We start from the raw sequence: 19,394 nt of genomic DNA, 5'->3' as shown, positions 1-19,394 counted from the left end.
TTCTCAGGAAATAGGTGTATTATTCTTTCAATCTTTGGTAATTCTAGATATCCTCTAAATGTATACAAAGCTACTTTCAAATTTGACTACTAGTTACTATAATTGGTCTGGAGGAACAGAGAGACTTGATTCCTAAATCCATCCAAAAACAAGTTTGAGTCGCAAATAATACTTTTTAGACTATGCATTTGCATAAATGTCTTCATAATTTATTTTTCAAATTCAAATATATTGCTTGATATATTTTAATAAATCACAAAATCAACACATTGTTTAACAACTGTCTTTATAACATTGTGTAAAGTCTTTAATGTGAATCACTGTATATAAATCCTTCTCAGGAGGTGGTATCAATGTTTGTCAGTAATTTGTTTCAGGTCTTATAGTTGTCAGCCTGCTTATCTCACAATTAAGACCTATATCCAGAGAAAGATGGATTACTTCTGAAAATGAATAAATATTTGAATTAAATAAATTATAAATACAGGCTAGCTACACATGCTTTGCAGCCAAAATCAATCAGAAATCTGATTGGCAGTCATATTACTGATGCCATACTGTAAAGTATCTTGATTTCCCCTCCCCCTTAATATTACCAATCAAGCCATGTCTAGTTAACTTTGCAGTTATGTATCAAAACATAGGATATATTTTTAGTACATGTATGAGATTTTGATATACATATATGTTAAACAACTTATAAAAATCTGCAAAACATGTGTTAAAAACATAACAGATAAGACGTATGAATGATTACATCATTGTTGCAGAGTGAAATTAAATTTAATACCTATTTTATAATTTTTACATAATTTGATCAGTATATTTTATCATGTATGTTAGTAGATATGTTAAACACATGTTAAAACATCCATTAAACATTAGTTATGTGGAAGGAAAATGTATTTTCATTTACATGTGTTTTAAAACATTTGTTTTACATTTGTTTGGAAGTAAAATCCTTAAATCAGACAATGTTAATTTTTTTGTAAAAATATCAAAGTTGCCATAAACAAGTGACAAGTGTGACCTTTGGGAGTACATCAACGCACATTATGGTGTGATAGGTGCTTACATTTTTACTTTAAACATATATTTTTGATTTGTTTGTAAAATTTTCCCAAAGCCTTTCAATATGACTTGAATGTGTATTGAACTTTGGGGGTTTTTCTTGTTCTAAGAGCATTTTTATTCCTCTTTTTAATCTAATTTTTCTTTTATCTGTATACAAAAATCTGAATATCACTAATTCTAATTTCATAATTTTTTTGTCACAAGTTTAATTCAAATTTCCTTATTTAAAAAAATTGAACATTGACTTATCATGTATATATATATCATACTTACGGTGGAGTTGTTTGGCCGAAACCTGCAATGTATAAACAGAGTAAATAATATAATGAATATACTGAACAAGAATTTATGATATTTTTATTTATTGAATGTCTACATTAAAATAAAATTGGTTTTAAAATCTGTATTAATTAAAAGTCCTATTACATTACAATTATGTAGAGAAAACTATCCCTTCATGACATACTTTTCAAATATTTCAGTTTTTGAGTTAAAAAAACCCTTTTTCAATACTTTTTTCAAATTAATACAAACAAACTTTAATTTTCTTAATTTTCTATATTTATCTTTATATCTATTTATAACTCTGTATTGCTACTTTCACTTTTCATTGTTTCTCTCACCATGACGACGTCAAATTTCACCACTTTGAGTACTTCAGGGATTAATTACTGTATAAAAATTGTCCTGATAAAGCCTGCCTTCCAGGCGAAACATGTAGACCATAGCAAATAAAATTGCAGACCATTCGAAGTGTTGTTGTCAATTTTGGGTATTATTTTAATGTTGCATTTATTTGCATAATTTGACAACCCTGCATACCAAGGTATCCACTTCAGGGACTCTAACGAAATGATTCACACAGGCGTTGGTTCACCACATGAAGTTTAATTTTTTTCAAATTAATAAAACAACTATTAAGCAAGGTGTTCCTTTTGAGAAGAAGATGTGGAATGATTGCTAGTGAGACCAAATTAACATGGAAGTTACATTCTATAGGTCATCTTACAGGCTCTTGACCCCAATATTAAACACCAATCAATCAAAAACAAATCTAAAGTTATTTGTTTTCTTGAAATGTTGATGTATGTATTTGAATAACATTCTTGAAGCTTTTATACAGAGCTTGCAGAATTTTGGACTTTTTCAACAAACTTCACAATCTCATGTATGTTAAGTTATATTTACCTGGTTGTTGCTGAGTTGATCCAAACCCCCCTCCCCCTCCTCCTCCCCCTCCAAATCCACCTCCAGGACTTTGTTGTTGTGACAAAGCACCAAATGTTGGAACATTACTACTCCCAGCTAGAGCCTCAAATGTGGGACTGCTTCCTGTACCACCATATCTAAAATATAAATGTATACAGCAACTCTGAACCAACAATATAAACATAACTCCTTCCTGCTAGAGCCTCAAATGTTGGACTGCTTTCTTTACCACAATATCTAAAAATCTAATTCATTGAAAGTTTGTTAATTGCAAGGTAAAATCTGAATCATTGTGAGTTTGTTTATCAAAAGTAAAATCTGAAGCAATGTGAATTTCTTAATTGGAAAAGAAATTCTGAATCATTGCAAGTTTGATTAATATCGAAAATTAAATCTGAATCATTGTGAGTGTGTTAACATGGAAAGTTAGCAGGAAAATGCCTTACCCTGCAAATCCAGCTGCTTGCCCCTGCTGTGGAGATCCTCCAAACATAGTATTACCACCGACTGGATTACCAAAAACTGGTTGGCTGCCGAATCCTGTTCCACCACTGCCACCAAATGTTGTGGGACTACTCCCAAAGGCTTGACTGGTACCAAAAGCTGGAGCAGTTCCAAAGGAAGGACTTCCCCCAAAAGCAGCAGGAGCTCCAAATCCAGCTGAAATACATTCAATATATATACAAAGACATATAATAAGTCAGTAAGAAACTTTATAATAGTTATTAAAATACACAATAAATATTGATAATATGTATGAATACTGTGTACTGGTATTGCTGAGAGTCCCACTAAACATTGGATGAAAAATATCAGCTCCATGTTCCTTCCTAACATATACCCACAATGATGACCCTGGATAACCTTCTTTTAATAAAGTTCAGATGGTCCTCTACTTAATCCTTTTTCGTTGATTCACATTTTTCAGGTTGAGGGCTTTTATAGCTTGCTTTTGTAATTTGTTTAAGGGCTGTTGGATTTGAAAGCTAGTTTATATTACGTAATGTCTAGAGACTTACATGGACTGGTCTGTTGTGCTGCGACACCAAACCCTGAGGCAGCTACACTACCTCCCCCACTAGTAAAACCTCCTACCCCTCCAAAACCACTGGTACTCTTGGCCTCAAAAGTGGAACTACCTTGGTTACCAAAGATGGAACCTGAAGAAAAAAAAATAATGAGAGTTTTATTAGGTCCAAGTTACAACAACAAATTTCAATGTGTTACCTTTCAATAATTGTTAACACACACAAACATATTTATTAGAAAATCAATCTAACAATATTTGGGAAAACCATATTTCTTGCTACTTCACTATCTGAAGCTAGAAATATTTTGTTCTCCCTCTCTACCTAGTAGTGTTGCAGAAGACCATAGGTTAACTTCAAGATTTCTTTTTGGTTTTGTATGTGGTTGGGTTGCTGTCACATTGATGTTGACATTATCATAATATTACTGTGTAATAAAAAAAAGTGATAAATATTACCTGCAGAACTTGTTGTAGTAGTACCAAAGGTTGAAGAACCAAATACATTGGTGTTAGCTCTCTCTGCACTGGGTTGGCCACCGAGGCCACCGAAACTAGATCCACCAAATACACCACCTCCACCGGAACTGGATGTGGTCGCTGTCCCACCAAATGAGCTGAAACATACATATACATGGCTTAATAAGTTAATCTATAACAGCTTAAATTCATCTGAATAAAAAGATTTAAATGGCTTTGCCAATTAGTGAAATTCCAAATATTTTAAAAACAGAATATTTCAGGATTCAATGATTTGCATAAAAGTTACCTCATACTAATTGAAAGACTATAAAATTTCCAGAAATAATCAAGGAACTCAAACCTGTCAATTGTCTAATGCATAACGTCTTACAGGATAAAAATCTTCCTCTGATGAAAATCTATTCTGTAAAGTGTTCATTTTCATCCAAGGAGGACGTAAGTAGTATCAAGCTTAATGCATTTAATACTATGGATTTATCATTATTTGTGGTATTCCAATTTTCGTTGATTTGTTAAGTACAGGGGAACTTCAAATTTTCTAATTTTTTTTTAGTGAAGTAAATATTTACTGAAGATTTTATTGCAGACTTTTGTTGAACAATGACACTAAATATTGATGAAAAATATATAAACAATTTTATGTTTGCACACTAATGATCAAGAGTCTTCATTCAGAAACAGTCATGAAAAGTTTTAAATTTCTTAAATGAAAAATAAATACTGTTAATTTAGAAATTATTGCATGCATTTATCATTGCATTTTTTTAGAATGCATAAAAATGCAAGATCTCAATTTTCGTAATACAGAAAAAGCTGAATACAGATAACTGCATCAGATATCAGACTACCAGTTCTTATTATTGCAATACTCACCCAGCTGCATTATTCCCATTATTACAAAACTCCCAATAATTTCCAGATTTACAGTTATAATAGATTATGATACGATTATAAATTTAAACCATATTACAGTCATTTTAACAACTCTAGACATGTAGCCATTTATTACCTTGATGTTTGACCAAATGCAGTCTGACCAAATGCAGTCTGACCAAATCCTGGAGCTGTTGTCTTCTGACCAAATCCTGATGTCTGCCCAAATCCACTACTCCCAGATGATACTGGTTGCCCAAATACACTGGTTCCAGCTGATGAAGCTGGTTGCCCAAATCCACTACTCCCAGATGATACTGTTTGCCCAAATACACTGGTTCCACCTGGTGAAGCTGGTTGCCCAAATCCACTACTCCCAGATGAAGCTGGTTGCCCAAATACACTGGTTCCAGTTGAGGAAACTGGTTGCCCAAAAACACTGGTTCCAGCTGGTGAAGCTGTTTGCCCAAATACACTGGTTCCCGCTGATGAAGCTGGTTGGCCAAATAATCCTCCAGCAGGAGAGGAGGTAGTCTGTCCAAACATGCCACCAGAGGTAGGAGTTGAAGTTGACTGACCAAAAAGTCCTCCAGAACTAGGAGTAGAGGTTGGCTTACCAAAAAGACCGCCTGAGCTTGTTGATGATGTTGTCTGACCAAACAATCCTCCAGAGGATGATGCTGGCTGACCAAATAAACCACTAGAGCTAGAAGAAGGTTGTCCAAACAGTCCTGCAGAACTAGTTGTAGTTTGGCCAAATAATCCCCCAGAGCTAGTGGTAGATGGGGTCTGTCCAAACAGACTAGATGGAGTAGAAGAGGGTTGTTGCAGAAACAGATTTTCATCAGTTGTTGTGGATGTTTGTCCAAATGGGCTTGTAGTTGATGTTGTTGTTCCCTGACCAAAAGGAGCAATGGTAGAGGCTGCACTACTGGACTGTCCAAACGAGGCTCCTGTTGTAGTGGTCTGACCAAATAAACCTGTTCCTGCGGCTGAAGTTGTCTGTCCAAACATTCCAGTTGTTGCACTTGATGTTTGCCCAAATAATCCACCTCCAGTGGCATTACTAGGTGGCACATTTGATCCACTGACCTCATCTGTCACACCTGATGAACTTGTCACTGTTTCTTCACTTTTCTCTTTTTGTTGGTTTAAGGTCTCACTGCTGGCAGTAGTTTCTGAACTCGTAACAGTTGGTGTCTGTCCATCTGTTGACAATTTTTTACCAAACAGACCTGTATTGTTAGTTGTACTTGATTCACTTTGACTGACTACTGGTTTCCCAAATAGACCAGTACTGTTAGAAGTACTTGATACACTTTGACTGACCTGTGGTTTCCCAAAGAGACCAGTACTGTTAGAAGTACTTGATACACTTTGACTGACTGCTGGTTTCCCAAATAGACCTGTTTCACTTGAAGAACTGGTACTAAATACTCCTGTTGAAGATATTTTAGGATCATCTGAAGATGTAGCATGACTTATAACAGGTGATGGTGCTCCTGTAGTAGGAGAACCAAATAAACTTCTGGAAACTGAAGAGCTTGGCTGTTGGTTTGGCGTTGTCACCCCTTGTCCACTTCCTGTATCTTTTGAAGTCTTTGGTGTTGTGTCTACTCCACTGCTGCCAGTTGGTGGTATAGAACCAAATGACTGGGAAAAAGAAAATCCACTGGCTGGTTTGTTTTCATTGGTGGGACCTGTAAAACAAATGTTTATGTTAAATCTTGGTTTCTGTTTCTATAATGTATAAAGGTAAAAGTTATTATGCATTAGCTACATAAAATCACATTATAAGGCAATAAGACACCTATCATTCATCGTTTGTCCAGGAATTGAATGCATTGTGCGTCAACAGATAAGCTAACTTTTCAACTTCAATCAAAAACTTACAGAATTTTTTTTGTGTTTTTCATTTTTAAAACACCTTCTGATTTCAATGGAAACTCAATTTATATCATTTACTTATATTGAAAATATGACTAGATGTTTTTTTTCTTCATAGAAACAGGTCTCATTTGTTTGTTGGTGTTAAATGCCACATTCAGCAATCAGGGTGGCCAATATTTATCTGTGAATGAGATGAAGAACCAAAGTCGGACTACAATTTTCATATCCTTATCCATGAACATTATTATTAAAGTACATCTCGCCACAATAAGGGTTCCAATGTCATAACCTTATGTTCTTGAATGACATTCGTAAGTAGCTCTTGAGTTCTGTATCTATTCCTATTTAGAAACGTTTAGTGTGTAATCATGGCCAGGGGAGGCTCATAGGTTCACTGAAAGGTGCATATAATTGTCAATAATAATAAAATAGCATAAAGCATAGCTAGGAGATAAAATTCACATAAATTTCAAATCCTTTTTTTTTTTATAAATAATTAATTGGTAATAGTAACAATGGATTAAAATTTGAACAAAAGTCAAATGTTAGAAAATACCTGTAGCTGGAAAAAGAAATTTGGCTACAAAATTAATATAAATGTTGTGCTTGAGTTGCTATTATGGTTCTAACTACCTTCAACTGTTTCCTTTGACTTTGTGGTACTGTCACTAGATGAAGTCTTCTGAACATTGTGTTTACTACCAAATAGTCCTACAATATATATAAGTTACAAAGCTTTCTTGATAAATTCATGATTTCAGATTTAGATCAATTGTGAGTAATTTCATTATTTGTACACCAAACTGAAAACAATGTCACACCATTGGTCAGTTCCATTGCTTATGACCATTCAACCCACTTTGGTGTAGGCTTGTGAAAATATAACCCAGACTGCATAAGATACTTTAATTCATGCAAAGTATAATAGTAATTTAGTGAAATATTACATGAAAACAAACTACTGCTTAAAAACATAAGACATGGGAATATTTGGATCTTATTTAAATTCATTTAATAAAAATAGAGGCTCTATAGAGCCTGTGTTGGTTCCCTTGATCTATAAGCATCTTTGACTTGCCACTCTCTTACATTTTAGACTAGATTATAATTCATCATTAAAATCTATTTTTAGTTGATAACACAAAAAATATTTAACAAGAATGTGTCCTCAGTACACGAATGCCCCACTCGCACTTTCATTTTCTATGTTCAGTGGACCGTGACATTGGGATAAAAACTATAATTTGGCATTAAAATTAGAAAGATCATATCATAGGGAACATGTGTACTAAGTTTGAAGTTGATTGGACTTCAACTTCATCAATCAAAGAGCTGAATAGCTCTGAGGGGAAAGACGGCCCTTGTTTCTATTTTATTATGTTTTTGGAAAGGGGGGGGTATCTTTTGATAGTTTACATATGAAGAATGAAAAAGAGAACCGCTAGAACATGTAGAAAGGTTGACAATATTGAAATCAATTGTTGTTTATGTAATTTCATTTCCTTAGTTTAGGATTCAATTTGGACCAATGGAAGTGATCTGCATCTTCTAAATCTAAACATCTGATAATAAATTGTTCAAATAAGGCCTTTGAAAATAGTGGAATTAATTACTTTTGGAGTGTCAAAAACTCGTTGGAAGTACTTGATAAATTGCATGCATATATTGGTGATTTTGAATCTGTTCAAAGTTTTGATTTTTCTACCCTATATACCACTTTGCCTCATATTCTTATTAAGAAAAAATTCACATCCCTAATTAACTGGGCATTTAAAAAGTCGGAATGCGAGTACATATGTTCAAACTCTTTTAGATCATTTTTTAGTAGCAATAAACAAAAGAACTATGTCAATTGGACATGCTTTGATACTATTTATGCACTTGAATTTTTACTTGATAACATTTTTGTTCGCTTTGGAGATTCCGTATATCGTCAAGTTATTGGAATTCCAATGGGGACTAACTGTGCACCACTTATTGCGGACCTGTTTTTGTATTGTTATGAGTTACAATTTATGACTAAAATTAGCAAAGACCCATCAAAACAACATTTGATACAAAAATTTAACAATACTTTTAGATATTTGGATGATATATTGGCTCTAAATAATGACGACTTCAGTATGTATACTAAAGAAATTTATCCTGTAGAACTTACTTTAAATAAAGCTAATGATAACAATGACCACTGCCCTTTCCTCGATCTTGATATCTATATCATAAACGGGAAGCTTAATACAAAAATTTATGATAAAAGAGATGATTTTTCATTTCCTATTGTTAATTATCCATTTTTAGATGGTGACGTTCCCTTGTCACCATCTTATGGTGTTTATATATCTCAACTTGTACGATTCGCTCGTGTATGTAACAATGTATTAGATTTTAGCGAGAGAAATTTATGTATTACTGAAAAATTATTACACCAGGGTTTTCGATATCACAAACTGGTCAAAACATTTACTAAATTTTATCACCGGTATAAGGAAATAATTCGTAAATATAACTCAACATGCAGACATCTTATACGTTCAGGTATTTCACATCCAAAATTTTATGGAAATATTCTTTATAAAGCACAAAAATGTCAGTATTCTCCTCAGAAACTAACAAAACCTTTAAATAGACTTATTAAAAGGGGATATAGTTACGATACTGTTGTCAGGTCATTAAAGATTGCATATTTTGGCTTTAACATTGATTCACTGATAGGGTCTTTGCATCGGAACTAAACACATTTACTTCTAAAAAAAAACAGTTGTTGGCATGACACGGGTTATGTTCTTCTCATATATTTTATGATAGTATGATACTAAACCCCTAACGGGAGGGATTGTACCTGATATTCATATGATGAAGACATAATCTTTCAATCAGTTTAATTGAGGTCTGGAGCTGGCATGTCAGTTAACTGCTAGTAGTCTGTTGTTATTTATGTATTATTGTCATTTTATTTATTTTCTTTTGTTACATCTTTTGACATCAGACTCGGACTTCTCTTGAACTGAATTTTAATGTGCGTATTGTTATTCTTTTACTTTTCTACATTGGCTAGAGGTATAGGGGGAGGGTTGAGATCTCATAAACATGTTTAACCCCGCCGCAATTTTGCGCCTGTCCCAAGTCAGGAGCCTCTGGCCTTTGTTAGTCTTGTATGATTTTAAATTTTAGTTTCTTGTGTATAATTCGGAGTTTAGTATGACGTCCATTATCACTGTACTATTATGCATATTTTAGGGGCCAGCTGAAGGACACCTACGGGTGCGGGAATTCTCGCTACATTGAAGACCCATTGGTTGCCTTCGGCTGTTGTTTGCTCTATGGTCGGGTGGTTGTCGCTTTGACATATTCACCATTTCCTTTCTCAATTTTATATTTGATTAAAGTTGATAGCTAATTATCTAAAACTCAACTGAATTCTGTCATTACACAACAACTACAATATTTTTTGAAATCTTGATTGTGTACCACTGAACTGCAGGCTAGGGCCATTTTCCATTTTTTGTGACAGTACTCTTGGATTTTAAAGTTTTTTCTTTAGAAAGTGTGGACTGAAAAATCTATTCAGTTTTAAATTTCCATTGTTAAAGTTCTTAGTTTCAACTCTCATCACAGGGAAACAGGTACTAATAAAAAAAAACAATATGAGTGATGTAAACTGTGTGAAGCTTGTTTCCAAATCATAATTTTGAAATATTTGTAAATATAAATATGTTAAAACTATAAAAATGCAATTTTTTTTTTTTTTTACCATTACAATGATTATGTAGGTACACAAAAATTTAGTTTTAATAGAAGACTACTAATCCAATGAAATGTCACATTTGAAGTGTTTAAATACTTTAACTTTTATTTAAGTGGATAATTACTCATCAATTGAGGTGCTCCTGAATTGGAGGAAGATTCTCAGAATTTTTACAGAAACAAGTGGTCTCACTAATTAACAACAAAAAGAATTTTAGCGACAAGAAGCGACAAGAAGAATATGTTTTTCTTGTCGCTAAATAGTCTTCTTGACGCTTCTTGTCGCTTTTTGACGCTTCTTGTCTCTAATTAGTGAGACCCGAAAAAAGTAATAAAGGCCAAGTTCGGATGGAACTAGAGTTCTGACTAGAGTTCCATATGAACGGTAAATAATTTTGAAGAGTAAGGTCTCTAGATTACCGGAAGTACAAGGCCCCTACTCTGAATATGTTTACATTCAAATTTGATTGGATTGACGTCATAACATCCGGGATATCGAGTCGATCTCTAGGAACCCTGCCTCAACCAGGGTTCCTCGAGTGTTAATGGCGGAAAAGCTTTATCCAATCATAACAGGTGTTATATATGACCATGTCAATTCAATCTACTCTAGATATCCATCCGAACTTGGCCAAAATCGTTTCTTTCCCCTGTGTCATGTAACCCCACGATCTTTGTTTATTTTGAAAGTTGTTGACCTACAAATTAAAGTATTGCATGTTGATGTTTAAATCATCTACAGTAAACAATATTATGTTTAGATTTAACAAATACAAATTTATGATTAGTGCACGATCTCTAAGAATGATTTAAATAACCAGTGAACTGGTGAAGGATATCCCTGCTTCTTCCAAGAATGACGTCACTATAAAATACAATGTAGGTTGGATATATTTAGAATATCTCGTCATACTAATTTTTCCGGATTGTTAAATAAACGTAAATAGTGTAAAGGAGAGTTCAAGATACGATAATTTCGTGAGAAACAGAAGGGAAATGTGTAAAAAAGTGTTTAAAGTCAAACTATTCATTTCTGGGTCTCCTTCTCTTCAATCTAAGTAAGATTTGTTGGGGGTTTTCCCACACTATAACATGTATAAAAACAAAATGAATGATGTGAGGGAGTGTCACTCTGGTCAACCCCATAGGGGATTGACGGCTTGAAGCCGTCTTTCCCCAAAAACTACCTTGACCAAAAACTTTAACCTGAAGCGGTACAGACGGACGGACGGATGAACGGACGAAAGGACGCACAGACCAGAAAACATAATGCCCCTCTACTATCGTAGGTGGGGCATAAAAATCATCATTCCATGGCAAGAAATACTTACTGACCATTTCCACTAACATATTTGTTGACATGAGCTTGATTTATAGTAGATTTTGTCCTATTAATAATTCTTTCATTTTAAAACTTTCTCTCTACCTAGTAAATGTTTCTAAACAACAGGAAAAACACCAAAAATTCAATTTGCTTAAAGGTACACAAGGATATGTTTTGCTGTTCATCAGATAGAATAACAGGTATGCAGGCCACATAATCACCAGGGAAATAGGATGTACCATTCTTAATAGCAATGTTCAGTAATTATTACTGAATACGAGTGGTTCCCATTTAACTGATCAAATCATAACTTCCATAAAAGTCTGTCTAAGTCCCTCCCCTCCTTCAATGATGAAACTTAGTGTTTACCTGTTATGTTTTGTGAACTGGATGCTCCTCCAGAGAAGGAAAAAGAAGAACCAGTTGGCTTAGCTGTGAAAGTGGTGCCATCTAGTGACAACTTTGATGCTGACTTAGAAACATCAGCTGTTGATTCTCCACCCCCTATAAACAGAGAAAAAATATATTTCTTAACAATTCTGTCCAAATGTGATGATTAAAGAACATTTCATTTTCTTTAAAACAAATCTGCTTTAAGAGTTTTAACTCTTAAATTTTTCCGAAACAAATCACATGCTATGTGCGTGTGATGTTATAAAATAAATGTATAGAAGCAATATATAGTAATAGAAATAGTTGCCAATACAGATAAAGATAACAACCAAAAATCAAATATTTTCCCTATCTTTAGTCTAACAATAGCTGATATGACCTTGGCCTTTTACTTATTGACCCCAAATTCAATATAGGTCTTCCTCTACCTATGGGGCCTTGGCATGCGGCGGATGCCAAGTTTGTTAAAGTTTGAACTGTGATTTTGTATCTAAAATACCTAAAACAATTGCCTAGTTTCCTACTGCACAATACAAAGTAGATTGGGAAATATAAAATTTGACCCCTCCATCCAACATTTTTTTTTATCAGTTTTTGAATCAGTTCATGATTCATTTAGTCAGTTAGCTAACTCAAGTACATTATATCCAATTGTAATCTTATGTTTATATAAAACCATCTGATAATTTTGATTTAGTTAAGACAGGTTGTACCTAAATCTGAAGTACTATTATCTTTCTTTGTTTCATCTGTCTTCCTCCCAGCTGTGAAGTCAAATCCTGCAGAGGAACCTGTGGTTGTAGAAAAAGATTCAGAACCAAAGGTTGAGGTACCAGTTTGTCCAAACTTAGAGGTACCAGTCTGTCCAAAATTATAACCAGTAGAGTGGGTGTTACTAGTCTTGCTGCTGCTTGCAGACGACACTTTTTCTGCTAAATTTGTTGCCGTGGCTGCATTTGATTTGAAGGCAAATCCATTTGAACTTTTGGGAATGGCTCCACCAGTTGAATCTGTGCTACCACCAAATGAGAATCCTTTTGTTGTATCTGTGCCTCCAAATGAAAATGATTTGGCTGTTGTGCTGCCGTCCGATGGTTTTGGAGACCCAAACAAATTTCTGCTTGTTACCACTGGGCTTGATCTGGGCATGTCAGGTCTTACAGAGGATAATGGAGTTGATGTTACCTTCCCTGAAATTACAAAAGATGGATGTAAGTAGAAAATACAAAAGACGGATTTAAGTAAATGATTTCTTTATCCAGTTTTTCTTAGTACCTTTTTTTATTCCATTGATGAGAATAAAATAGGAAATGTCAGACTTGTCAGTTATAAAAAAAACTTTTTAACTCCTACACATGTTTAACAGATAATAACATCAATGGCACAAATAGTATCAACAATACTAATACCATTAACAGGACCAATAACACAAACGATACCAATAACATAAACGATACCAATTAAAAGTAATAATTACTTCAGCATTGTAATCATGGTAATTGATTTGTTTAAGCTTTTAAAACCTACCGTTGAAGTTTTCATCTTTAGTTAACTTAAACTCATTGTTTATAAATAACTTACATTTAAAATTCATTGTATATTCACAACTTCTAAACTAAAATAATTTTGTAGAAAATTTTACTTTCAGTTTTATAGTAACTTTTATATTATAGAATGTTTGTTGAGAATTTCCTGGAATATTTTTTCCAATTAAAGTAAAATACATACAGGTATATCTATTTTATCTACAATTTAATTTTTCAAATTTCTTTAACTATTTTACTACGCTATGCCATGTATAATTATCTGACTTTCACTTTTGCTTTTAATACATTTTTACTTTCATTTTTATTCTTTATAAAGTACAACTTTCACTTTCACTTTCACTTTCAGATTATCATCATGTTAAAAAAATGTAAACAAAAGTTTATAAATTTCAAGCATCCAAAACACTTTTCTCTATTCTCTTCCTCTGGAACACTCAAAGAGCCAAATATTTTAAAGCCAAAGATGTATAAGAACCGAAACTGTTAAATAGCTTGATGATCAAAAGCAAATAGAGAAAAAGCAAAATATATCTAAGGTCAACTTTAGTTGCTTGATGACTTCGGAATTTACAGTACTTGTTTTGGGGAAAGGTTGCATTCACTCCATACATAGGTTATGCAATTTAACATCCAATGGCCTTTATTTCAAGGACTAGAACAAATGAATTAATCATACTATAGATTGGTAATGCAAAGGAAGGGCTAGCATCAAGGGCATAGAAATTTAGAATGCTATTAAAAAATCATAGTTAGTTGTATAAGGACAGAAAGGAGTAGGTCCGGTAAGGGCCGATTTTGGCCTCAAATTTCAGGTCCATCTGACGAAAAATTTTGGACACTTTTTAAACACTTATTAGTGTCAATTTCAGTTGATTCAATTACTTAAAGTGAAGGATTTTAACTGATTCACTCATTAAAAACGCTATGATTCAAATTTAAATACGAAAAATCTATCAAATATGCAAAAAATGTGTCACTTTTCAGATCGTTTTTGTCAAAAATGAAGGTGGCCACATCCATGTTCATCCTCAACCTTTATGTATGTTATGTATTATCATCAAATACAACTTACATTTCAATATTAAGAATGAACACAAATGGGCCACTTTCATTTAAGACAGAAACCGTCTAAAATTTACATAAAATGCTAAAATTGTGAAGATTTCAGTAATTTAGCATGACTTAATGATGTCAGTATCAGCTCTATGTGCATTGTATTGTCAAAAACAGCCAATATTAATGCAGCAACAGCATTCTTCTTTCTAAGAAATAACTTAAACTTTCCATTTTAACAATTTTGTAAAACTGCTATAATTTGGGGCCAAAAAGGGGTCTTACTGGACCTACTCCTTTAGCCACCTACAGACCCCTCATATATGTTGCAAGAGTTCTTAAGTGTGCATAAAGAATGGCACCCATTCTACCCTTGGCATTAGAATTAATGTCTCCATTCTGATCATAAATGACTGCACAGCCATAAGGAATGATCTGTGAAATTAGTAAGAAACCTAAGTTGTATTTACCAGAGCCCTGGACTTCTGTTTCACTATCACTGGATTCTTGAGATGGAATGTTGTACTGTGATCCAAATCCCTCCTCATCATCGTTAGTTTCTGTCTCGGTCTCATCATCCTCCTCATCCTCTTCATATCCCGTAGAGGAGGGAGGTGTTATGTCCTCTATCCCACTCAGGGTCTGTCTCAAATCTGAAAATATTTTATTTTAGACATGAGAAGTGGACCTTTTTAGAAATAAAACTAGAATGTATACATGCATACAAATACTCCCATCATATGTTACAGGGTTTGGCTATATTAAAACTCCTTTCTCAACTTGTGTTAGTTGTTTTAAAACATGATGTTTAAATATTTCACATTTCGGGTGATTTTGACAAGACATACTATTACATAAAATAAAGAAAACCCAATCATCTGTATATTCTTTGTATTTTTGGGAGTATAACTTGAATATCATAAAATTTATATTATTATAAAAGATCTCAAAATGTAAATATCTATACTTATGCTTACAGGTTTCCCATTTTGTGTTTGAATTGCATTTTTAAGGGACATAACGCTACTGGTATTCAAATGAGTCAAATTTTAAAATGACCTAGCTCCTTTGTTTTCCTACTTCTAATCAGATACTGAAATCATAATTTTTGTTTACTGTTCTTCATTATAAATGGAGTTAACTCTAGCACAACAGATAGTTAAATGTGTAAGATTTTTAATTTGAGCTAGTTTCTAACATGACAAATGTGAAACTGTCAAATCTAATGACACATGCGTTTAAAGTCCTTACAACATCTACAAATTTCAAATGATTTTGTAAAGGCTAAATATATTAGTTATGGAATGAACAGCAATTCCAAAACATATGAATACAAATCTACAAGAATAAAGCTTTATAAAGATGGCAACTACACCAAAATTACAAGAATGGTATTGTTAAAGCTTTTGTTTAGGAGATGTGTACTCCAAACATTGAGTACTCATTATCATTCTTACCATCAGGAGGTAGTACACCATAGGAACGTTTCACTGCATTGAATCCTTCAGTCATTCTTGGTTGACCTTCAAATCTTCCACCTGACTGATTTCTGTCACCTGATATAGTCATGCCTGATTGACCAACATTCATATACTGTAAAGATAAATAACAAATACATTGTGCAGACTAATATAAATAACACGCTGACAAATACATAGAATTAGCAAATTATTTTATGTAAACAGCATATGTTTTAAACAGTGTGTAACCAAAAGTTAGTGTATAATAATATATCATTCTGCATTTGTGCAGATAAAGCTTTAAATCCGTGATGTCTTTCCTTGGTGATAATGCCCTACATCATAGAAAATTTTTAGTGAAAATTCAACAAGAGGATTTAGGTAAACAATCCATTCAAAATTTCACCAAAATTCCACATTATTTTATTTGTTTCCACGATGTTCATCATTTTTTTCAAATATCAACATCTCCAGGCCTGCATCAGATTAATAAAAACTTTTTTATTTTTTCCCTTTTCAAGAAAGGGTGAGAACTCTAAATAGAAGAAACTTAAACTATATGCTTACATCTAAACTAATAAAAGTACCTCAGATTCAATCACCTGAGGTTTAATCTGTCTGAATGGTCTATTTTAACTGTAAAGTAACTGTAAACCTAAAATGTTGTTTATTTTAACTTACAGCAGGTTTAGTCTGTTGGAATCTAATAGACGATCCTGTAAGGCTCCTGGCCTGTTGTTGTATTGATGAAGTCTGATATTGAGGTCTCACATTAGGCTGGCCAAATTGCTGTTGACCTTTGAACCCATTTGTCACTGGGGCCTCATTTTGCACTGCTGATGCTGGAAAAAATATAAAAATAAGTAATGACATGAAAAGTGACAAAACATATTTTTTCCAATTTAAACAAATGTTTGCTTACAACAGGATCAGTTTGAAGCAGGTTTTACTGTGTTTTCCTTCCTGATTCCTGATCACATGATCATAAAGCATATCCTTTTCTATGTCCAATCAATCTGAGTCACATCGTTCCAATAACAATGGTAGCATGATTACTTATTTTGTATAGAACAAAAGCATGATATAGATTACATCACTGCTTCAAGTGTGATGCAACATTTCACAATATTGAAATTACAATTTGGAAAGCTTTGGTGTTAATTTAACTCTCTTATACAATAGAACTAATACCAGATCACTTGGATGAGAAACACTTAATCATTTAAATCTGTGGAGTGAATTCAGATGGTCTGGAAGGGTTAGCAATTTCCTGCTCTGTAAGTATACGTAGTCCACAAATGACCTATCCAATTATACTTATCACTTTGTTTGTACTAACATGAGCAACACGACAGGGGCCAAATGTGGAGCAGGATTTGCTTACCCTTCCAGAGCATCTGATATCACCAGGTACATGTTGCTCAGTCTTTAATTTTCTATGTTGTGTTTTGTATACTGTTGTTTATCTGTTAGTCTTTTTTTGTCAGCCATTGCATTGTAAGTTGAAATACACCTTATTGCTATTTGTCCCTCATTACTAAAGATCACAAAGGTTCACATAAAATTTTGACGTCACAATAGAAAATATCTGACACCACAAAGGAAAGTGATTGTTGTTGGACGTTAAAAGTGTCACAGATTCATAAATAGTGATCAGGTTTATGTTGGTACCTTTAGCCTTTCTTTTGTAGCACCAATCTATGAATCATAACAAGCAAGCATACATTGATTGATGCAATTTCTAAAATTAAATATACCTCTCTGTTGTGTTCTGCTGGCAACTGGACTGGCTGTCACAATCCTTGACATTGATAAATTCTCTGAAAATATATAAATCCCAAATGTTCATGTGAGTGCGTAAAGTATGAAATGATGATTGTTTCTGTCTATCAATGTTACATCCTAAAATAACTCTTAAGTCATATAATATTGAGTTATCAGCAAACCAAAAACAATCTGACATAATACTTTAATCAAATAGCAGATTGCTCTGAAGAATACGATTGCCGTTGTTTCATTGACACATGTATACATGTAGCTGGATAATATTATTTTCAAAGCTAATTCAACTGCACTTGTATGTAAAATAGTTACAAAATAGCCAATCCCGGATAAAAGTGTATGAACAATGTAATTATGTCTATTCTGTTTTATTTTTGTACTATCAATTCCAAGTTTACTTTCCACAGCAGTCACTGCATAATTTCCAAAACAAACCCGGAGCAAGAACGTATATTAATGTTTATTAAACGACCTAGATGGTTCTCTAGTTCTTTATGGAATTACAATCTCAAATACCAGTTTCATAACGGTAACATATAAGAAAAACTCAACTTCAGTTCTTATATATGACAGAAATAGATTTATCGGAATTCAGAGAACTCTCGCATTTTATCAAAACTGGGAATTCCCTCTGACGTGTTTCTAAATTTCTAAATACACTAAATATACATACTGCTTAATTCTGATTTTCCGTGTTGTTAAAAACACGCATATAAGTCAAGGGAATTATCAAACATGAAGATTATGAAAAGAACATTATAGGAAAGTTGTTTAAGTTCAATCTCTTTGTTTGTTTTTACCTTTTAAAGCAAGACAATCATAAGAATCTGAGATGTTTAGAATAAAACGATTGACGTGAGGGCAATGCTCTGAGCCACCGGTATAAGTCTACAGATGCTTCAAAGCAATCGTATCCCAAAAAACTTATTTTTATATTCATCTTTAAAAATTTCAACAATATATGCCCTTCAGCAGTTTATATTAGATCATTTGATGAATAATAAATTACCTGGCCTAGTAGATTTAATCCTGGGAACAGATCTCCTGGACAAATGTTCCCGAAGTCGAGCCATCTTCTGTGGACTTGTTGTTTCTGTGACCTTACTACTAGACAGGGGAGCAGATTTTGACTCTAGTAGAGAATCCGCTAAAGAAGAAAGCTCAGCACTCCTATAAATATAAGTCATAAATAAAGTTAATTTACTGTGTCAAAAACAAGATGTTCTTTGACCATGCTCAATAATACCACTCATATATATAGAAAATATATATTATAATGGCTTAAAAAATGTGAAAAACATTTCTTTCATGTGCATGACATTTTTGAGAAATACATTTTGGAACAAGAATGCTTCCCTGTTGCACTAAACATACCTCCACTTTTAATTCTCAAACTCATATCTGCCTTACTGTTGATTAAAAATGAAGATACATTCTGTATAGAAGTGATTGAGAAATGTGCGATAAAAAATTAAATCTATTGACAAAGAGGTATCTGCAAGAACGTGCTCACACATATTCCTACTCATCACTAT

At 33.3% G+C, this 19,394-nt stretch overlaps 1 protein-coding gene across 2 annotated transcripts in view; it reads right to left on the bottom strand.

Moving 5' to 3' along the window:
• Window positions 1-229: 229 nt before the first annotated feature.
• LOC139511224 (nuclear pore complex protein Nup214-like) overlaps window positions 230-19,394 on the bottom strand; it is a 40,742-nt gene continuing 21,577 nt past the window's right edge. For both annotated transcript variants that reach the window (XM_071297804.1, XM_071297805.1), the window contains 15 exons: window positions 18,869-19,029; window positions 17,835-17,897; window positions 16,759-16,919; window positions 16,075-16,210; window positions 15,088-15,270; window positions 12,731-13,207; window positions 11,994-12,128; window positions 7,190-7,267; window positions 4,803-6,366; window positions 3,770-3,927; window positions 3,303-3,443; window positions 2,730-2,943; window positions 2,263-2,420; window positions 1,348-1,369; window positions 230-443 (listed from right to left, as the gene is read on the bottom strand). In XM_071297804.1, the coding sequence (XP_071153905.1) occupies window positions 410-443; window positions 1,348-1,369; window positions 2,263-2,420; window positions 2,730-2,943; window positions 3,303-3,443; window positions 3,770-3,927; window positions 4,803-6,366; window positions 7,190-7,267; window positions 11,994-12,128; window positions 12,731-13,207; window positions 15,088-15,270; window positions 16,075-16,210; window positions 16,759-16,919; window positions 17,835-17,897; window positions 18,869-19,029 (3,685 nt within the window). In that variant the 3' untranslated portion in view covers window positions 230-409. The remainder of the gene's footprint in view (window positions 444-1,347; window positions 1,370-2,262; window positions 2,421-2,729; window positions 2,944-3,302; window positions 3,444-3,769; window positions 3,928-4,802; window positions 6,367-7,189; window positions 7,268-11,993; window positions 12,129-12,730; window positions 13,208-15,087; window positions 15,271-16,074; window positions 16,211-16,758; window positions 16,920-17,834; window positions 17,898-18,868; window positions 19,030-19,394) is intronic.

Source organism: Mytilus edulis, chromosome 2, assembly GCF_963676685.1.
Source record: "Mytilus edulis chromosome 2, xbMytEdul2.2, whole genome shotgun sequence".
Classification (NCBI taxonomy): domain Eukaryota; kingdom Metazoa; phylum Mollusca; class Bivalvia; order Mytilida; family Mytilidae; genus Mytilus; species Mytilus edulis.
This window is presented reverse-complemented; position numbering and strand designations above follow the sequence as displayed.